Raw genomic sequence first — 18874 nt, forward strand, 5'->3', positions numbered from 1 at the left:
GTAGCATCGTCAATTTTTTTTTTATATTTTTCTTTTTTAAAATATCTATGGTTTTGGCGTGCACATTTCAAGAATTTAGACACAAAATCCAGTTATTCCAAACATCGAGGTTTCTCTTTCAGTGTTTACTTTCATTTTTAATTATTTTGTTGAAATGTGGCTGTCTTTCACACTCTTCTGCACTAGGATTTAGAAATGAAGCACAAATACTAGATAGAAACTTTCCAGAATTAAAATTTTTATTTAAAAAAAAAAAAAGTTGACAATAAATGCAGGAAAATGTCAACAAACTGACTGAGTGTATATACAGTTAATCTCTATAAACTGATATGTGCATGTGATGATAACCAGCGGGTTGTCAGAATGACATACTGATACAGATGCTGTAAAAAGATGTATATTTGGCAGCAAAATATACATTAAGCATTGTACATCTTTAATTTGGTAAAACAAATTTGTGACTAAAAAAATATTACTAGTATTATTATTGTTATTATTATGATTCTGATTAACTTAACATCCACACACAATTAACTGTATTAATGTCAATATTTTCAATGCTGTAACCCTTCATCACAACCAGATGAAGAAAGGTGTTCATTTGTATTGAGCATGAATTATTAAAATAAAATCTTACTATAACCACAATAAATAACCAACCAACCAACCAACTATAACCATTGTCAGTTTTATAATACTTAGATTTTACATAGGTAGAGGTGTGCAATTGTCTGGAATCTACATTTAGATAAAATCCTTTTCACAGATGTCAAAAGTTTACCTTTCTTGCAGAAAACACCTGTTAAAAAAATGAGAGAGAGGAAAAAAACCCTCTTTAACCCACAGTCATATGCCATATTTCTTCCACAACCCTCTTTTGTTTTTGCAGCTTAAATACCAAAACCAAAACAAACTCACTGACAGACATTTTGGCTTGTCACTTCAAGTGAATTAAAAAAAAAAAAAAAAAAAAAAAAAAAAAATCACAGCTGTACCAAAGACATCTAACGGACATGTGGAATTATTTTAAGCATTTTTTTAAATGAAAACCCCAGCATGAAAATGCCACTAAGTGGGGTAAGCAGAAGACTTACAGTATGTCTTACTTTTTCCAAAGAGGACAAGAAGATCAGTGCACCAATTATCTCAGTCTGCAAAACGTTTCAATAACGTGGCCTTCAGCTCCACTTCCTGAACACTAGGGGGCTGTCCTGGCTAAGCTGCACATCAGCTGGAGAGTGATTGCATAAGAGAAATTAGATCTCCCTTGGAATGAGATGGTGCAAGTTCTGATGGTAAAGCCACTGTTCAATCCTTTGGCCTCTGCATCAGAATAATACAGCACCCTTTGTGGGGACACGTGCTTTCCAAAGCCTAGCGCTTGATGACCACCTGCTCAAAGGCTCCAATTGCGACCCTGAAAGAGAATGCCGCAGTTTGTTACAGGACAGGAAAACACACACAATATAAGGATCGCCATCTGATCTGGCAGATCTGATTTTTATCATGAAAATGTGCCCCTTAAGTATAGAACATGAAGACCAGTTACACAGAGTATAAAGCAGATACACAGAGTCCTTATCAGAACCCTTATTTAGCCTTCTTCTAATTGCCCATATTTATAGTAAATGTTTGGTGTCTGGTGTCTTGCACCCCCAACCCATGGTTACATAATCAAACCCACCTCATGTGCTGGCTTCCCAAAGCTGTACTTCCTCCAGGACCAACAAACAAGCTGAGCCCCTCCTCTGCAGCAACACAAACACAAATACACATTAGAAATAAGAAAAATGAAAATCAGCTCCTATAGTCAGGGCTTAAAAAAATGCCCCACTTGTTTTAAGGTTAAATCAACCAATAAATGAGTTTTAGGCAAGCAAGATCTTTTCAGGAACAGAGGTAGGTAGTTTATACTTGAGGATGCATTTCCACACAAAAATGTGTGCAACATTTGTCTCAATAAACAGGGAGACTCATCCTTTCTTAATCTCAACACAACAAACAACTCTTCTCTCTCTAAGACTTTGTAACAGGGTAGCTATCCAGATGTGAGTTTAAACCACACCTCATGGAATTACTGTGATAAGTTATGCAATTCTTCATGAAAGATGAATCATCTTTGGCAAGATTGGTTTAAGGACTTGGATTAACCCCTAGAGACATTACACTGTTGCGACACCTCAAAGTAACTTGATCCCATCTGCAACATGGTGGGAAATGTTCCACACCAAGATCAGGAGTACACACCCTCTGCACTGGAGTCCAAGAATCCGTGGCTGAAATCCTGGCTCTGGAGGATTTTCTCAATTATATCATCTGCATCCACTCTGGTCGCATCGACTCTTTTCAGCTGATTCTCCACAGAGTTCTGCTTGACTGGGTGTCTAACAAGGGAAGAGAAACATGGGTCAGTATTGCAAATACAGGGTTCAAACACCAAGAAAAAAAATGTCATTTATAAATTAGGAAATACTATACATTGTCATCAGGTTAAATAGAGCATGGAAATAATGTAATAGTGGTCAAAAGACCACCATCTTATCAATAGCATACTATTCCAAGGTCAGAGTAACTGTCTGTATCACCTTTGAGCCTTTAAATGTATTGCAGGGCTGTCAAACGTATGATGATAAGTTGCTGGGACTGGGGGAGTAGTCTTATTCTCCTTCTCTCCTCTCTCCACCTGCTGATCACTGTGTTCAAGGATGCTGCCGATGCCCGTAGAGGCAGAACCTCCTGACCCGCTCCGCCGATGGCTCAGATCTGTTAAACTGGAGTTGTTTGAGCTGTAACCTACAGCATGTGAGGGGGAAAAACCCATATAGTAAATAAATATGAGAACATTTCCAATGATTAAAGTGAATAAATGTGTGTCACAGTATTTCTACCTGAAATTTTTGACAGCTGACTTGCATAGCTGGGTGTTCGAGAGTGACCAAACGTTACCAGCTCCTCTGGCACTGATACAGACTTTCCTGGAGTCCCTGTTAAAAAAAAAGTGATGTATTCAGTAAATTATAATAAATTGCAGTAAATTAAATAGAAATCAGACATTTTTTATAGCTTTGCTATCATAATTGACAAAACATAACAAAACATGATAAAACATGATAAAACGTAAATGCAGCTACTGCTATCCAGTGTCATGATTAAGGAATATTGATTTCATATTCGACCCCATTACAGTCTCCCAAAAAATATCTGTGTTTCTGTAAGAAACTGACCAGTAATATTAAAGGGTATTTGCCATAAGCTACATATACGTACCAGAGACTGAGTGTGATATGTGCATGTCTCCTCCTTTCCTCCCCTCAAGTAGACCCTCTGCATTTGCCTGTGGGATCCCCAGAGTCATGGCTGTAGATGGGGGACTAAAGGGAACACAGGTTTTGGTTAACTTCATTAAAACTTATGTAAACAAAGCTTCCCTACATCAGACCTTTTGGCTTATTGTGGCATGGAAACCACAGCTGGTTACTGAATTGATAATTCACGACTAGGTGAGCTTGCCGGGTTGCTCACTGATTCAACTGTGACACCTTTTGCTACAGCTGGAACAGCTGTCGCTGGTGTTGTGCTATCATAGACACCTACTATAGCTGGAAATAACACATAAGTGGTTTCTGAATACTTTTGGGTAAGCGTTTCTATGCAAGTGTGTCTGTGGTGGGCAGATATTCTGCCACAACTGTATAAAGTGCATGTTTTACGTATGTAGATGACATTAAAATGAAGGGCAAATTCAAAAACACATGCAGCCAGAAAGCATGTTGGCTTCACAGCTGGTGTGTCCCTACTGGAATCAGCTGGTGCTTTTACTGCCAAGTCAAAATATCAACCATCCATGTAAACACACTTTCTGTGTAGCTTTGACGATAATATTCAAACACATTTACTCATAAACAACTGGCTGTTTGATCACACTGGTTAGTATTAGTTATAAGCAAGTTATGAGCAACCTCTAGTTTGACAAACAACAAAAGGCACAGTAACGTGAGTTCTACAAAGTGTGAAAAAAAGAGCATCCTTTCTCCTCCGCTTTGTAAATCCTACACACACACACACACACACAATGAGTAACACTCTGTGGGTGGGTGACTAAGCTCTAGACATCTCCAGGGCAACAGCTTGTGTGTTATTACACTAAGCATGAGCTGAAACAGGAAAGAAATATCAAGAAAGGCAGCTTAATGTTTGCACATGGTACAGTCTTTGCCAGGAGTGCGACGTTACATCACATCATTTGCGACAAACCTGTTCTACATAAAGCTTCTGATCACATATCAGCCATTGGTCACTCTTAAGGTTGGGCAGCTCAATGTTTTGGGTGAGGCATCATTAGCTCTCAGATAAGACAACAATAAGGCCTTACCTACAAAGTACTTTGCCATTACTTCTCTGGATCTCATTACTGATAACATGTGTAAGGGTGTCACTTTAGGACAGACAGGAAGTCAAGAAAGCACTTCCTCTGAGGTTAGAAGCAGACGTTTATACCTCAGGAGCAGACTTTCGTTGCAACCACAAATGTAAAGCTTTGCAGTTAGGCATGCAAACCAAATTGAGTATTTATCAAAATTAAATAAATAAATATATATATATATATATATATTAAAAAAAAGATAATTTAAGAATTTCTTAGTTGCACGTGTGAGATGTTAGGTTGAAGAAGCACTCTTACGTTTTAAAACAGGGATCTCCAGACATAAGCTGTGTGGTGATGACAACCTGTGACAGAGACAAGAGCAACAGGATTGGCAGCTTTAGAAAGGAATACAAAGGCATACAGCTTTCTGCTTTCTAGTTTGGTTTCACACGGTATCTTTTAAGTGTGGTTAATATAATAAGATTTTCTGAGAAAGTTGATTGCATGTCTTTCTCTTTGCCCCTGGAGGAACACATATATTTTAACCTCATTCCCACAGTGCAGGTAGTTTACAAGTCACAAGCTCAGACATGTCTTGTCTCAGCTTTCAGGACACTCACTTTTTCCCCAATGTATGTCACACATTCAGCTTCCTCACATATATGTGTGTTCTTGTCTATTGAGAAATTCACTTAGTTTTCTTAATGTGAACAGACAAACAAGAGTGAACTACTGAGCTGTGACAACACATGACCAGTGTGATAGATACTCTTAAGGTCCCTTTCCATCTTATTTATTGTTGTTTTAAAGCTGTGTGTCTTGCATCATTGTCATACCTTGAGAATTGAGTTATCTTGTCTGGTGTTCTTTGTGTCATATCCCTCCAGGAGACAGCGTCGTACTGTGCTGCCAGACCCAGCAAACTCAGACAGGTTCAAGTCAGCAAAGCCCAGCTGTGCAGAGTGAAAAGTGACAACTCAACAAGTTTGAACTGATTAGAAGTCAGCTGACATACCTTAAATATAGATTTATTTATTTTATTTTTTACAAAGGATCACGAGATTTAAGTCCTACAAACACAGAAATTCGATGCAGGTCTAGTTATGGGAAACAATGTAACCTGCATGAGTTGGGATCTTGGAAACTTGAGAAATAAGATTGCTTAATTCTTTAACTCCTCATTGGAGTTATTGGTTAACATGTCAGTCTTTTTTTTCCCCCCAATCAGTGACCAAAGCCAGAAACTGCAAGCTATTAAAAAAAAAAAAAATTCTCAGGGCATCTGAAGGACGCCTCGTTATCATCGTTATCTTAGAAAGGTTTGATAAGACTTGTTATTAAGCAGATTTCTTTCCACCACAACAATTCTACACACTTTAGAAGAAAAGTGTTACCTTTGCGTATGTTTTTCCACCCTTCAATTCCTGAAATGACAAAAAAGTGATATCACATCATTTGCCTGTTTATTTACTATTCCTTGCCTCTATAAGTTTTTGCAGGACAACTAAAGTCCGTGAACAACAATGAACTGCTGTGTTGAAGTTACAACAGTTCTTCTAACCTTATGTAAATAGACACTCAAGTCTCTGTTCACTGCATGAACTATGGCTATGGAACAACTCACACTGTGCATTCTAAATTGTGTCAGCAAAACAGAAACAAAGGGTTTTGTACCTTGCGCACCGACACACGGCACACACAGGGGTCTAGCACACCCGTCCCAGCGTTGGCACTCATCTTACACATGAAAGAGAATTTCTTCTTCCAGCGCACACAGTTGGCTTGGACGGGCTCCCTGTAAGACAAGTGGATTTAATCACTAGTGGACATACAGATATATCACAGTATCTTAATAGCTTCCAAATGTGTGGAGAAGAAAGGATTAGCACTTATTCAAGCAGTAAACAAGCTCCTTTTATGCTTCCGCAATTCTCAAACTGGTGTGCTGCATATAAAGTTTATAGCTATTGCTAATTTCCAGCCCTTGTCCTTCGTTGTCTATCAGATGATGTCTTGAGATAACTCATCCTCAGCAAATATTTAACTGCAATAGTCTGATATTGAGTAACAAACATGCGTATCAATTTAGCACATTCTTTTATGTTAGGAAATGTCACAGTTTTATTTTTGTATGCAGGTTTTCAAGAAGTATAATGAGATGCTTCTAAATAGTTTTTATACTGTCCTTCTAAAAGCAGCTCTCAAAACCACAAAAGTAGCCAGGTAGTTTTTTGGGCAGTAGAATAAAACAGAACACATCTTTATTGTTGTTCCACATGTGCAATGAAACTGAATGCAATCCTATCATTGCAGACTCTCTATCTATCTATCTATCTATCTATCTATCTATCTATCTATCTATCTATCTATCTATCTATCTATCTTCCAAAAAGGAAAGTTATGGTTTGGACAAGTTATTATCGAGCAATTACATCTACAATCACTGAGACACAAAAGCTCCATGCACAGGATCACCAGTCAAAACCTGAAAAATCAGCCAAATAAATAAATGATAGCTAAAACTTTTACAAACTTTGGGAACAAAGTTGTTTTATTGTTGTTGTTTTTTTTAAGGTATGTATGGGTGGGTGGACGGACGGACGGACGGACGGACGGACAGACAGACAGACAGACAGACAGACAGACAGACAGACAGAGTGTTTGCAGGTTATTTGCAAAGGAAGCAGGAAATAAAAAGCAGTGGTTGAGGCAGGATAAACTTAAGAATACCGTGTTTACACAATAGTTTAGGGAGAGTTACCATAGCAAAGTAATGAGGGCCAGCGCTTCCGACTCCGTTTTTCCAGAGTGACTCATTAAAGTAACGTACAGTAAAAAACAGCGTCCCAGGAGACTATGACCTAGCATGCGCCTTTGAATTGAAAAAACAACAATCTGTTCTGGGGCTTCTCACTGCCATAAATTAGGGACACGTGATTACTGTAGATTTGTATTTTTTTTTTAATCATTAGAAAAACAATGTATGAAAGTGTAACTTTAAATATTTGTTTCAACCAGAGTCAGTGTTATATTAAACAAACAAACACCTCAATGTTAACCATTATTGTTAATATCCCAACCGGTGGTCTCACTGTTCCACTACACAATTAACAGCAGTTGTTGCTTAGCAATTGCTTAGATAAACTTTACAAATATGGGTTAGATTTTAAAAAAAGTATCTGTCTCTTGAAACGACGAACGAGAGTCTCTGTGTTCGTTTTAATGCGTTAAATCACTCTGCTGGTCTTTTCTGTTGCCTCCTTACATACAGGTCTTCAACTGTCGTTGAGGTAAGTTTAAGTTGTTTAAGTTAGCGAACAGCTGGTGTTGAGTTAGCTAAACGTCAGCTACGAATACAGCGGAATGCTGTAGGCACCGAAGAAGCAACCACGACGCAATAAATGCAAACAGATGTCAAAAATAAGCTGAATTTGGGCCTGACTGATGAAAGTCTTCCCAAACAACTAGTGACCTGTTGCTATAAATAGCTAAATTAAATTATAAGAAAAATCTTACCGGGAGGACTCTTCAGCAAAACCTCCATCCAGTAGTCTGACTTTACAAAATAAAACTCCGTTGACAATGGGAACCGACGACAATTCCTCCAAGTCGAAGTCCACCTTAAATTTAAATCTCTTTTTCTTCATAAGAATAAACGACATGATGTGAGACTGTGCAGCGCAAGTATCCGGGTGAAACTGTGGAGGTGGTAGACAGCCGAACACTTTCTCCGAGCTGTCTCTGCTGCTCACTCAGCTGTCGCTGCTCTGCAGACACGACTCAAAGTTCAAATCTCTTCCTTCCCACCCACTGAAACACAATATTAATGACGCCAGGGAAATTCCGCGGTGTGATTGGACAGCTAGGTTAAAGGGAAAAAAAAGAAATGCCGACAGCCCGAATTTAACGTGTGTAGGTGGGTATTGGTACAGTTGTTACAGTGTGGCTGAAACTCACTGGGGCAACACCAGCAACACCTCTTGTGGGGGGTCAGCACTGACCATAAAAGACAAAACAGAAGGTGGCATGTGACAAAAGGAGGAAATGCAAAACAAGATGGTTTAAAGTTGAGTTGTCCGCAGTTAGCACTATTAAAATGTAAACGTTGTTAATAAATGCATGGAACAATGTCATCTCAGACTGTATACGGTTTAACCTGACCTGACCTTTATCTTATCTTATCTTTCCATCAGTAGTGAGCAAAGTGATCATTACAGAAGTAATTGCTAGCTGAGGACAAAAATAATAATAAAAAATGATAACATTTACTTTCACAAAAAAGGTTTGGAAAACCTGAATAAAGTTATGCGAAAAGGTTTTTACAGATGTGGTGCTGTTCATTATGGCTATACATCCCCAATTTGTTCTCATCTGTCCAAAGGATATTAGTCCAGATATCGCGTGGTTTGCTCTGAGGCAGTTTTGCAAACCTAAACTGTGGTGTGATGTTCTTCTTATTTCTTTAAGCATCACATGTTGTGGCTTTGGGCTGAATTTGCTTGGGCATCCACTCCTGGGAAGACTGAACGCTTCAAATCAGCAAACTGCCAAAATCCCTGCTTTTAAAGAGGTGCTCATACTTCCTGATCAATTAATAAACCTGGTTGTTACTTAATCGCTTAATTACCCTGAAATAAGGAAGGATTTACTTTGTTTTTAGCATGACTACATGCAGTCCGGTGAAATCTTTGTTTTTCACATGACTTTACATTCTATAATAAAATCAGCTAAATAAAGTAGACTACCTTAACAAGATAAAATAGAACAACGTGCAAACAGGATGTGATATGAGAGATGAAAGAATTATCTTAATAAAATTTAAATTGAATGCGTTCAGTTGCTTTACTGAAAAATAAAAATATATAAAAACAACACATGGGAAAAGTACCAGATAGCACATTATGGCTGTGAGCAGCTTTAATCTTCTAGCTTATGGTGGAGATGTTTGAATCTACTAAAAGACTGATGGATAAAAGTTTTTTTTCTTTATCTAAAACATAGCCTCATTTGTCAGTAATGTAGACGTGCGGACACTTTTGGGTGTCATCCATGGGAATGGCAGGAAGTATCCAACTTGTGGTTAGACGTGACTTTTATACCGTTCACAAAATAAACCAGAAGTCGCTCAAATTTAAGCAATCCTGAGCTGATGCATAACCAGTCAACAGGCTGAAACCGCAGTTATCAGCACATATAGTATAGGCTACTCTACACTCGTAAAAATAAAGGTGTCAACTGGAACCAAAAGTGGTTCTTTAGACCGATACCATAGAAGAACCTTTTTAATGCCACAAAGAACCTTTCAAGCAATAGTTCTTTGAAGAACCATTTCTTTCAGTAGTTCACTGAAGAACCTTTAAAGGTGCCCCAAAGAACCATTAAGAAATGGTTTAAATGGTTTCTCAAAGAACCTTTTTTAAAATGGTTCTTTGAAGAACATTTAAAAACTATCATTATTATAGTTTTGCCTTTTTATTTACTTTTTAAAATGCTTTGGTTTTCAGTCCAATTTACTTTCAGTTATTTTCCAAAGTGGATTTGATTGTTCATATTTAAGCTTAGTTTGCCTGTCTTTTTGTTTGCTATAGTACAGAAACATTTATCAAGGGTACGATTTAAAAGTGTAGAACAAATATTACAACACAAAGGCTGTCGTGTCAGGGACTGCTTGATTGTTCAGTTCGTTTTTGCTTTTTTTTTTATAAAGTTGGGGGTTTCTTTTGTTTTTGTTTTGTTTTTTTGTTTTGTTTTGTTTTTTTTTGGGGGGGGGGGTAATTCAAGTTGACTGAAATCTGGTTTAGTTACCTATAATAACCTCAGTGTGTTATGCATACAGTTTAGTATTACCCCGTTGCTGTTTCTGTGCAGTGAAACGTCGCCCTCTGCTGGAGAGGAGCGGTGCTGCGCTGTACTCACACGTCCTGTTACATGAAAAGATTAAATGTCCTCTGTTATGCACTCTCACATGTCACATGGGCAAACGATGATTAACTTCGGTTTTAAAATCATAAGCCGGATTATGCATATGGTCCCTCCGTGAGTTTTTTTTTTTCTCCACCGCTTTCATATGCTGCCATGTTTCCCGCTTTTCCGTAAAAAACTCTGTGTAGTTACGTAGCCTACACTGCTCCGCCCACAGATCACTGCAGTTCCCCCGAAACGCTCCGGAGCGCACCTTTGCATAGGGCAGGCTGCAGAATAACCCGAGTAAAAGCCCGATTTGTCACTGCCTACGACGAGTTCGCATGTGGATTTTGCATTGGATTTATGGGTGATTTTCAGTATGGCTTGCTAATTTGACTCCGACTGCAGGACGGCTCAGGTCTGGACCCAGTTTGCACATTAGCTCTACAATGTATCAGACGTTACGGACGTTACTGTCAAATGCCCGGTGCTGGGATACCGACAGTGAGAGGTCGTACCAGGACCTGTTTGAAAGGCTCGACACCAACAAAGATGGGAAGGTGGATGTTGCTGAATTACGAGAGGGCCTCAAGGCAATGGGCATATTCCGCCAGGGTGCTGCACAGGTAAATATCAGTCTGCTGAGGGAGAGGACTCACACAGAGATATGAGTTTCAAGTCCTGGCCTGCTCGTTTTGCATGCATTTCCGTAGTAATATGACACTTAACAGCCTGTGTGTGTGTGTGTGTGTGTGTGTGTGTGTGTGTGTGTGTGTGTGTGTGTGTGTGTGTGTGTGTTTTAGAGACAGAGAGTGAGACACTGTGAATATAAATGAAGAGACACTTACACTATATCTCTACCTTACAGAAAATAGTGTCATCTGGTGACCAAAATAAAGACGGGTGCCTGGACTTCAACGAGTTTACCAAGTATCTGAAGGAGCACGAGAAGAAGCTGTGGCTGACGTTTAAGAGCCTGGACAAAAATGATGATGGTAGGGAGAGGAGGGAGGTTGCAAGAAATAAATGAACGCTCTGCTTTAGTCACATGGCTTTCCAGTGAATGTTTACACAGTCACATACTGCAGCTTGTTTCACTGGAGTGTTTATGTGTCAGGGCGCATCGATTCCTCAGAGATCCAGCAGTCTCTTGCAGAGCTGGGCATAGGTGTCAGCGGAGAGGATGCCCTAAAAATCTTACAGAGGTTTGACCTCCACTTTTTACGCACTGTGACATGTGTCTGGTTACAATGTGTCTGAAGAATAAAATTTAAGATTATGTGAAGTATATGTGATCGGATAGTGTACTTCCATACAATAATCATACATTTCATAGGATAAAAACTTGTGTTTCCTCAGTATGGATATAGATGGAACCATGATGGTTGACTGGAACGAGTGGAGGGAACACTTCCTGTTATGCCCTGCTCACAACCTGGAAGAGATTATACGCTACTGGAAACACTCCTCAGTATGTATCATATAAAATCACTCACATATACTGTCTGTATCACAGACAAGTGCTTTTAGTGGACGTACACACACAGAGGCAGTTGCTGTGAAGCGAATCACATGCTGTGTAGTCCTCTCGTGCTAGCTTTATAGATTTCCTCTGCAGTTCACACAAGGCAGCAGCTTTGGAAGTGGTGACCTGGGCAAGATAATTAGGTCATAGCAGCACACTCCCCCCCCCCCCCCCCCCCCCCAGCTCACTCCTCCACCTCTTGCTAGTGCTAAGAAAGACATCTTTGATTGCTCTAGTACTTGTTCAGCGCAAGATTTTAGCCACGAGCCAAACAGTGCCTGTCCTTCACAGAGCTTGTATCTGAAGTCTTTTTCAGGCAGAACTGCATTGTCATACAGGAAACGTGCCCTACAGATGACCGCAGCAAGTCCAAGAACCTTTGCCTTTCCCCTTAGCTTTGCATTAGACTGCCAGTAGAGTGTGTTTTTAACTAATGATGTGTTCCATTTATCTCAGAAGTCAGATATCAGAGCTGGGTGTCTCTACCGAACTGAGCGTGCTCCAGTATTAAAGTAGGAAAAGAGGGAAAACAGGATTTGTTGTGCTTCTTAGCAAGGTAGAGCCATGTATCCATCACTGGCAATACTTATAAACCGTGCTGCAGGACATTCATGGATGGAGTCTGGTCAGTGCTCTGTGAGTGGCTCATTTAGGGAGCTATACAACATTGATAGTACAGGTTAGAAGTTGTACAGCTTTACTGTGTTTTCGTATACTGCTGCCATGTTGGATTGTTAATTCAGGTTTGGTGGGGCTGCACTGACATCTTGAGTTGTAAGTCCAACTTGAGGCGGCGTTACAGTTGAAAATTCCCACTTGGCACTCTAAGTTTGACTTTCAGCTTCAAATAGAGCTCACAGTAGTGCTTTAAGCTTTGGGGAAAACGCTGCATATACTAGATAAGGGTTTATTCAGCTCGGTAGTTATTCTAGTGAAAGGACAAGGAGCTCAAATCATTCTTTGGCTCAAAGGGTTTCAGCTTTTCCTCACTGCATATCCTTTTTTACAACCCTTTTAAATGATTTACACATCTAAAATAGTGGTGGTTGTTGTTTTTTTATAATGTTTTCATCTTTTGGCTGACAGCTCGTGTTGAAGATTTTGTAAATGTTGCCTTCTGGTTACAATATAACTGCTTCTGCATCACTGACCTCAAAAAGGAGAAGTTGTTGTTTTTGACCTTGTACATTTGAAACCACACAAAGAAACCCTTAAGTGGCACAACCCTTCAGTGAAAGAGTCATTATCAAAGGCAAAGAAATTCACCTATAAGGCATTTTATAATGTGTATTACACATAAAGAGAAATACTAATAAGAGTCTGTGTTTGTATCTACAGTATTATCCCGTCTGCTCACAGACATGCAGTCAGAAGAAAAATAAGGGTTTCACAGGACTCTATGCAGTCTTGTGAAAACAATGTCATTGGACAGATGAGACCAAGCTGGAGATGTTTGGCCATAATGCACATCAATATATTTAAAGCTGTGAAAACCAAACTCAGCATATCAGCACAAATGCCTCATAACAGCTGCCAGCACAGAGGAGGAAGTACCATGCAGCCACTGAGTACGAACCCCTCTGTATAATTAAGTATTCTAGAGTCAAATATGAGGCCATCTGTCTTGCAGAATGAACAGAATGGCTGAAAAAGAAAAGAATCAAGGTTTCAACCTGAAATCCTGGGGTGGGACCTTAAGAGAGCTGTGCCTGCAAACCTCAATGAAGTGAAGCAATGTTTTAAATAAGAATTCATCCACATTGACGCAAAAGACTGATAAAAATGATCATACTTAACGTTATTGTTGCTAAAAATGGTTCTGGACTGCTTAGAGTCCTGTGAGAGCTTTCTTTTTCCCATGACTGTAAATCAGATGTGCCAGGGTTCATGAATTTGGTCTCGCTGAGTAAATCTGCTTATGTAATCACTAGGTTCTGGACATAGGTGACAGTCTTGCAATCCCAGATGAATTCACAGAGGAAGAGAAGAGCACAGGTGGCTGGTGGAAGCAGCTTGTTGCAGGTGCTGTGGCAGGGGCTGTTTCTCGTACCGGTACTGCCCCACTGGACCGAGTGAAAGTCTTCATGCAGGTGACAAATATGACAGAAGTGGAACAAATAGATGGATAAATAGATGTCTGTGACCGTGTTTTACTTAAAGCATATATTTGCACTGCAGGTTCATTCTTCAAAGGCCAACCGGATAAGTCTGCTAGGGGGCTTTAAGCAAATGATTGCAGAAGGAGGTGTGACTTCGCTGTGGAGGGGAAATGGAATAAATGTTTTAAAGATTGCACCCGAGACGGCGATTAAGTTCATGGCTTATGAACAAGTAAGGAACCATACTGCTGAAATGTGAATTTTTTTTTTTAAATACTTCTGTTTGCAGCTATTAAATGTAGTAACAAATATTGTGGCTTTTTACGTTTTCTGCTGCAGTATAAGAGGTTGTTATCATCAGAAGGAGCGAAGATTGAGACCCACCAGAGGTTTCTGGCTGGCTCTCTGGCTGGGGCCACAGCACAGACAACAATCTACCCAATGGAGGTAACAAGATCTGTGATGCTGCCTCACTGGATGTGGTAACACCTCCTCTCCACGCAAACCAACCGAATCTGACCTCTTTTGTATTTTTTATGCATTGCTTCTCTCTTAGGTATTAAAGACGCGGTTGACGCTTAGGAAAACTGGCCAGTATGCAGGAATGTTTGATTGTGCCAAGAAGATCCTGAGGAAGGAGGGCGTCAAAGCTTTCTACAAGGGCTACGTACCAAACTCACTGGGCATCCTTCCCTACGCTGGGATAGACCTGGCTGTTTATGAGGTATGCTGGCTTTGTGACGCATGGATATTTCACCATGGATTGCACTTCAGTTAATTAGATCATTTATATGCGCACTAAACCAATCCATCGTGCAGAGTTGCATTAAATTAAATGAGAGAAAGTTTTGTGTTATGCTGATTTTGCACATTAGCTGAATTCTCATTTCTCTTATCATAACTCTCTAGACTCTAAAGAACACTTGGTTGGCACATTACGCCACTGAGTCAGCCAACCCTGGAGTGCTGGTGTTGCTGGGCTGTGGAACCATCTCTAGTACCTGTGGCCAGCTGGCAAGCTATCCACTCGCACTTGTGCGCACTCGGATGCAAGCACAAGGTAAACACAGCCTGATATTTGAAAATAGTAATGACATAACTAGGTAGCCCCTTCGTAGCATAATAATAGCACAATATTTTTCAAGGTGGGCGGGTTGCATTTGATGGTGTAAAGGTTCTGTAAAAGTGATCCATGTTTTCTGTAAATATATACTTGTGTTACAGCCCACGTAATGTAAAGGGGCTCCATCTGAAAAAGGGCATTCCTCTTTAATGTTGTTCACTTTGAGATGAAAGTTGTTTTTTGAGTGTAACATTTAGACAGGGTCATGGTCTCACAAACTGACAAATCAGTGCTATATGAGTAAAGAAACGAATAGACAAAAATGTTGGCTGTTATTGGCCATTTTATTAGTTACATGTTGCTGTTATCAGGTTGGATTCTTCTTGGTATAGATTCAGCAAGGTGCTGGAAACATTCCCCAGAGACAATCCTTGGTTCATACTGGCATCCACAATGTGACTCTCCTCTTAGATTGAAATCTGGTGATTGTGGAGGCCATCTGAGGAACAGTGAACTCATTGTCATGTTCAAAATCTCAGTTTGAGATGGTTTGAGTTTTGTGATATGAGGTTTTATCCTGTTGGAATTAACCATCAGAAGATGGTACACTGTGGTCATAGAGGGATGGGCGTGATTAGCAACAATACTAAGGTAGGCTGCTGTGCTTGAACAATGCTCAGTTGGTACTAAGTAAGGTGCCAAATTGGTACTTTTGAAACGGTGCCGGTGCTCGAACCGGTGCTTAAGAATGGAGAACACAAACTTTGTCCAAAAACCTCTTACGTTTTTATTTTCAGCAGTCTCTTTTTTTCTGCAAAATGATAAGCACCGTCCAGCCCCATGCACGGGGCGATCCGCACTAACTCGCTAATGGAGATTTACCACATCCGCAGTAGATGTGCTCAGTGAAAGGTCTCGCAGCAAGCTATCAAATACGGTGCATTTCTCGGCTTTTAAAAAAACGCTATGCGTCACCAGGTGTTTCATTAGATTCGAGGTGTTACGTCCTTTGACAGTATCACAGGATCACCTTAAAGCACTTGTTGCAGGCTGCTGAGTTTGCATCTTTTGCTGTGAAGTACAGTCAGACTTTTGACCGCTTCGCCTTGGGCATTTTTAATCTGTAGCTCTGCTCTAAAAGAACGTACGTACCTGGGCCCGCCTACTATCCTTGGAAAGGTAAAATGATTGGCTGGAATCCAAAGTGTATGACATCTCAGGAAAAAAAAAAGCACCGAAATGTGCGCTGCTTTTCGGTCTGGTTACTACCGTTTATGTCAGAACCGGTGCCATAATGGCACAGGGTATCGGTACCCATCCCTAGTACTAAGGGACCCCACATGTGCTAAAAAAAAAAAGTATTTCTTCCACCATTACACTGCCAGCAGCCTGAACTGTTTGATACAAGACATGCTTACATGTTATCTAACATCAACAAGGCATTTTCACCAAGAGAACTGGCACTCGTTGGATGTTTTCTCTTTCTAACTATTCTCTATAAACCCTAGAGACGACTGTGTGGGAAAATCCCAGCAGATCAATAGTTTCTGAAATGGTCAGACCAGCCTGTCTGACAAAAACAACCAGCCACAATCAAAGTCACTTAAACGATTCTCAGTTTGAACTTTAGCAGGTCGTCCTGACCATGGCTACATGTCTAAATATGTTGAGTTGCTGTTATGTGACTGGCTAATTACATATTTGCATTAAGTCAGTTGGGCAGATGTACCTAACAAAGTGGCCAGTGAGTTTATTTTTTGCTTTTTAATTGGTTCTCTAACATAGCTAATATTTCTTTGCAGCATCTCTGGAACCATCAAACCAGCCTTCTATGAGTTCTCTGATGAAGAAGATTGTAGCCAAAGATGGTGTTTTTGGACTCTACCGGGGCATCCTGCCGAACTTCATGAAAGTCATTCCTGCAGTCAGCATTAGCTACGTGGTTTATGAGTATATGAAGAGTGGCTTAGGGATCTCCAAATGATACTGCAAAAAAAGGTTTACTTAATATGTCAGACTTGAAAATGCCTGAAATAATTCCAAAAAGACAGACGGCAATCAAGCATACAGTGCATGTTTTAAGAGCCGTCTGCCAGTAGTTAAAGCATTAATAATTTGTGGTATGCATGCTCAAATGTTTTTTTTCTTACTGTAAAACATACCATTCTTCCTGCATTTACTTGCGTTATTTACACACAAAAAGACAGTTCTGGAAAAACACTAAAACGTGTTAAGTATAATGGCTCATTTCATTTATGCCACGGATATTCCTTTAAACTGTGATGAAACAAATACGCGACATAGCGTTGTGCGTTTCCTTTGTTTGAAAAATGACGCTATGTCAGCTGAACCTTTCACATGTCTATGCACTGTATACATGATTTTGTAAACACCTGCCCTAAGTGACAGCGGTTCCAAACAAACTGTTCTCCAATCAGCAGCTGTCCACTAAAAATAGCTGGCTTGGACAAACGAATACTTGTTAACACTGGAACAGTGTGTGAATGAAGACACACATCTTGTGCAATGTGAAAACCACCGATCTCTCTGTTTGATAACGATTTAAATGTGCCTTATGTGTGTGTAAATCTGATGATAACATCAGAAGACGTGTTTTATAACTATACAAATTACTGTATATATGTTTCCAGTTATGCTTATTTATGGGATTTAACGATGAAAAATACTTGCAAGAAGCATATGTTTGTCATGTTTCAATCCTCATTTCAACCTAGTACATACGCACAACACATTCCTGCTACAGTTAACATTCATTCATTTGTTTCATACTCTTTCACACAGCCAAGTGGATGGAGTTTAGATGTAGCATGCATGATAACAATCTTCTGTGTTTAGTTTATGTGACATTTTCTGAGCTTGAAACTAGTCTTGATTTATTAGCTGTTGAAACTTGGTCCTTCCAGGGAGGCTTGAATGCTGATATTGCCTCCTCAGTAATGTAAGGATCACTGATTGGAAACTCGGTCTGATGTGTTGAAATCTTTGCCAAGTGGTCAATAAAGACAAAAACTGTGGATTTGTTTCCACACAGAACATAAACTTTGTGTTGGTGTCAGTAAGGAACTTCCATCCGGTTAGCATCTATGATGAAGGAGATGAAACAGAAATACAAAAACTGAGAATATTTTTGCATCAGCTTTGTATTTTTGATTGAAATTTCTGGGTGCATTTTTTTTCCATAACAAATTAAATCCTCCAAAATTAGGAGGGAAGGGAAAATGTGTACAGTTGAATTTTGGATTCTTGCTAAACAGCTAAACAATTCTTTCTAAACAATTGCAGGTCCAGAAATCTTGTTCCTTGAACAACTTGTTTGGATGTGTCATCCATTTGCCAAAGTTTAGAAGAAGACCCAAATTGTCACTGTCAGATGAGAGGAAAATGGTTAGGATGTTCAGGAACCATCAAGGCTCAATCCTGCCACGAACTTAAAACTCCTGGAACACAGTCAGAACACAGTCATGTCCACACTGAAGTGAGTTTACATCACCAAGGACTGAGAGAAGCCCCTGCTCCATAATCCGTATCTTCAAGCTCAAATGAAACTGCCCACATAGACAAGTTAAATACCCCAGGATTTTTGGAAGCTGGGGCCTCAGGGGGTATAGACATACTATACAAACCGCATTTTTAATTAAACGTTTGATAGTAGGCATCATAAATAATAATAATAAAAGTAATAATAATAATAAAACAATTTTTAAAAATTCCTTTGAAAAGATTGGACTGAAAATAAGTGAAAAAGCAGTCAATGTCAAAAACATAAAACTGACAGATCTTCAGAAATCCTGGAGAACTGCTGCTGAAGAACACTAAAAAAATTACAGTAAAGTCTGGCTCCTTAGAAGGGAAATATAAATAGGTGAGAGGTGATTTGCACAATGCTGTATATTCAC

At 39.6% G+C, this 18874-nt stretch overlaps 2 protein-coding genes across 2 annotated transcripts; one reads left to right on the top strand and one right to left on the bottom strand.

Annotated features, from left to right (window-relative positions):
- Positions 1-224: 224 nt before the first annotated feature.
- Positions 225-8225, bottom strand: LOC101471143 (EEIG family member 2). Its single transcript, XM_004542541.4, has 11 exons — positions 7883-8225; positions 6041-6161; positions 5761-5790; positions 5203-5319; positions 4682-4728; positions 3268-3371; positions 2889-2984; positions 2586-2793; positions 2248-2384; positions 1685-1748; positions 225-1417 (listed from the first exon to the last, which is right to left on the bottom strand). The coding sequence occupies exons 1-11, from the start codon at positions 8026-8028 to the stop codon at positions 1375-1377; spliced, it is 1113 nt and encodes a 370-aa protein (XP_004542598.1). The 5' UTR covers positions 8029-8225; the 3' UTR covers positions 225-1374.
- LOC101471431 (mitochondrial adenyl nucleotide antiporter SLC25A24) lies at positions 7500-18017 on the top strand. The gene is made up of 11 exons (XM_004542542.4): positions 7500-7656; positions 10679-10896; positions 11139-11265; positions 11388-11475; positions 11630-11741; positions 13727-13885; positions 13974-14126; positions 14234-14341; positions 14451-14618; positions 14804-14954; positions 16760-18017. The coding sequence occupies exons 2-11, from the start codon at positions 10720-10722 to the stop codon at positions 16939-16941; spliced, it is 1425 nt and encodes a 474-aa protein (XP_004542599.1). The 5' UTR covers positions 7500-7656; positions 10679-10719; the 3' UTR covers positions 16942-18017.
- Positions 18018-18874: the final 857 nt, after the last annotated feature.

This window comes from Maylandia zebra, linkage group LG18, assembly GCF_041146795.1.
Source record: "Maylandia zebra isolate NMK-2024a linkage group LG18, Mzebra_GT3a, whole genome shotgun sequence".
NCBI lineage: Eukaryota > Metazoa > Chordata > Actinopteri > Cichliformes > Cichlidae > Maylandia > Maylandia zebra.

Coding starts and splice junctions, on each gene's coding strand:
- LOC101471143 (XM_004542541.4), bottom strand. CDS start 8,028: ATGTCGTTTATTCTTATGAAGAAAAAGAGATTTAAATTTAAGGTGGAC. Junction 5,320..5,760: donor GTGGAAAAACATACGCAAAG/GTAACACTTTTC, acceptor CACTCTGCACAG/CTGGGCTTTGCTGACTTGAA. Junction 2,985..3,267: donor CATATCACACTCAGTCTCTG/GTACGTATATGT, acceptor TTTTTTTAACAG/GGACTCCAGGAAAGTCTGTA.
- LOC101471431 (XM_004542542.4), top strand. CDS start 10,720: ATGTATCAGACGTTACGGACGTTACTGTCAAATGCCCGGTGCTGGGAT. Junction 10,897..11,138: donor TCCGCCAGGGTGCTGCACAG/GTAAATATCAGT, acceptor TCTACCTTACAG/AAAATAGTGTCATCTGGTGA. Junction 14,619..14,803: donor TAGACCTGGCTGTTTATGAG/GTATGCTGGCTT, acceptor ATAACTCTCTAG/ACTCTAAAGAACACTTGGTT.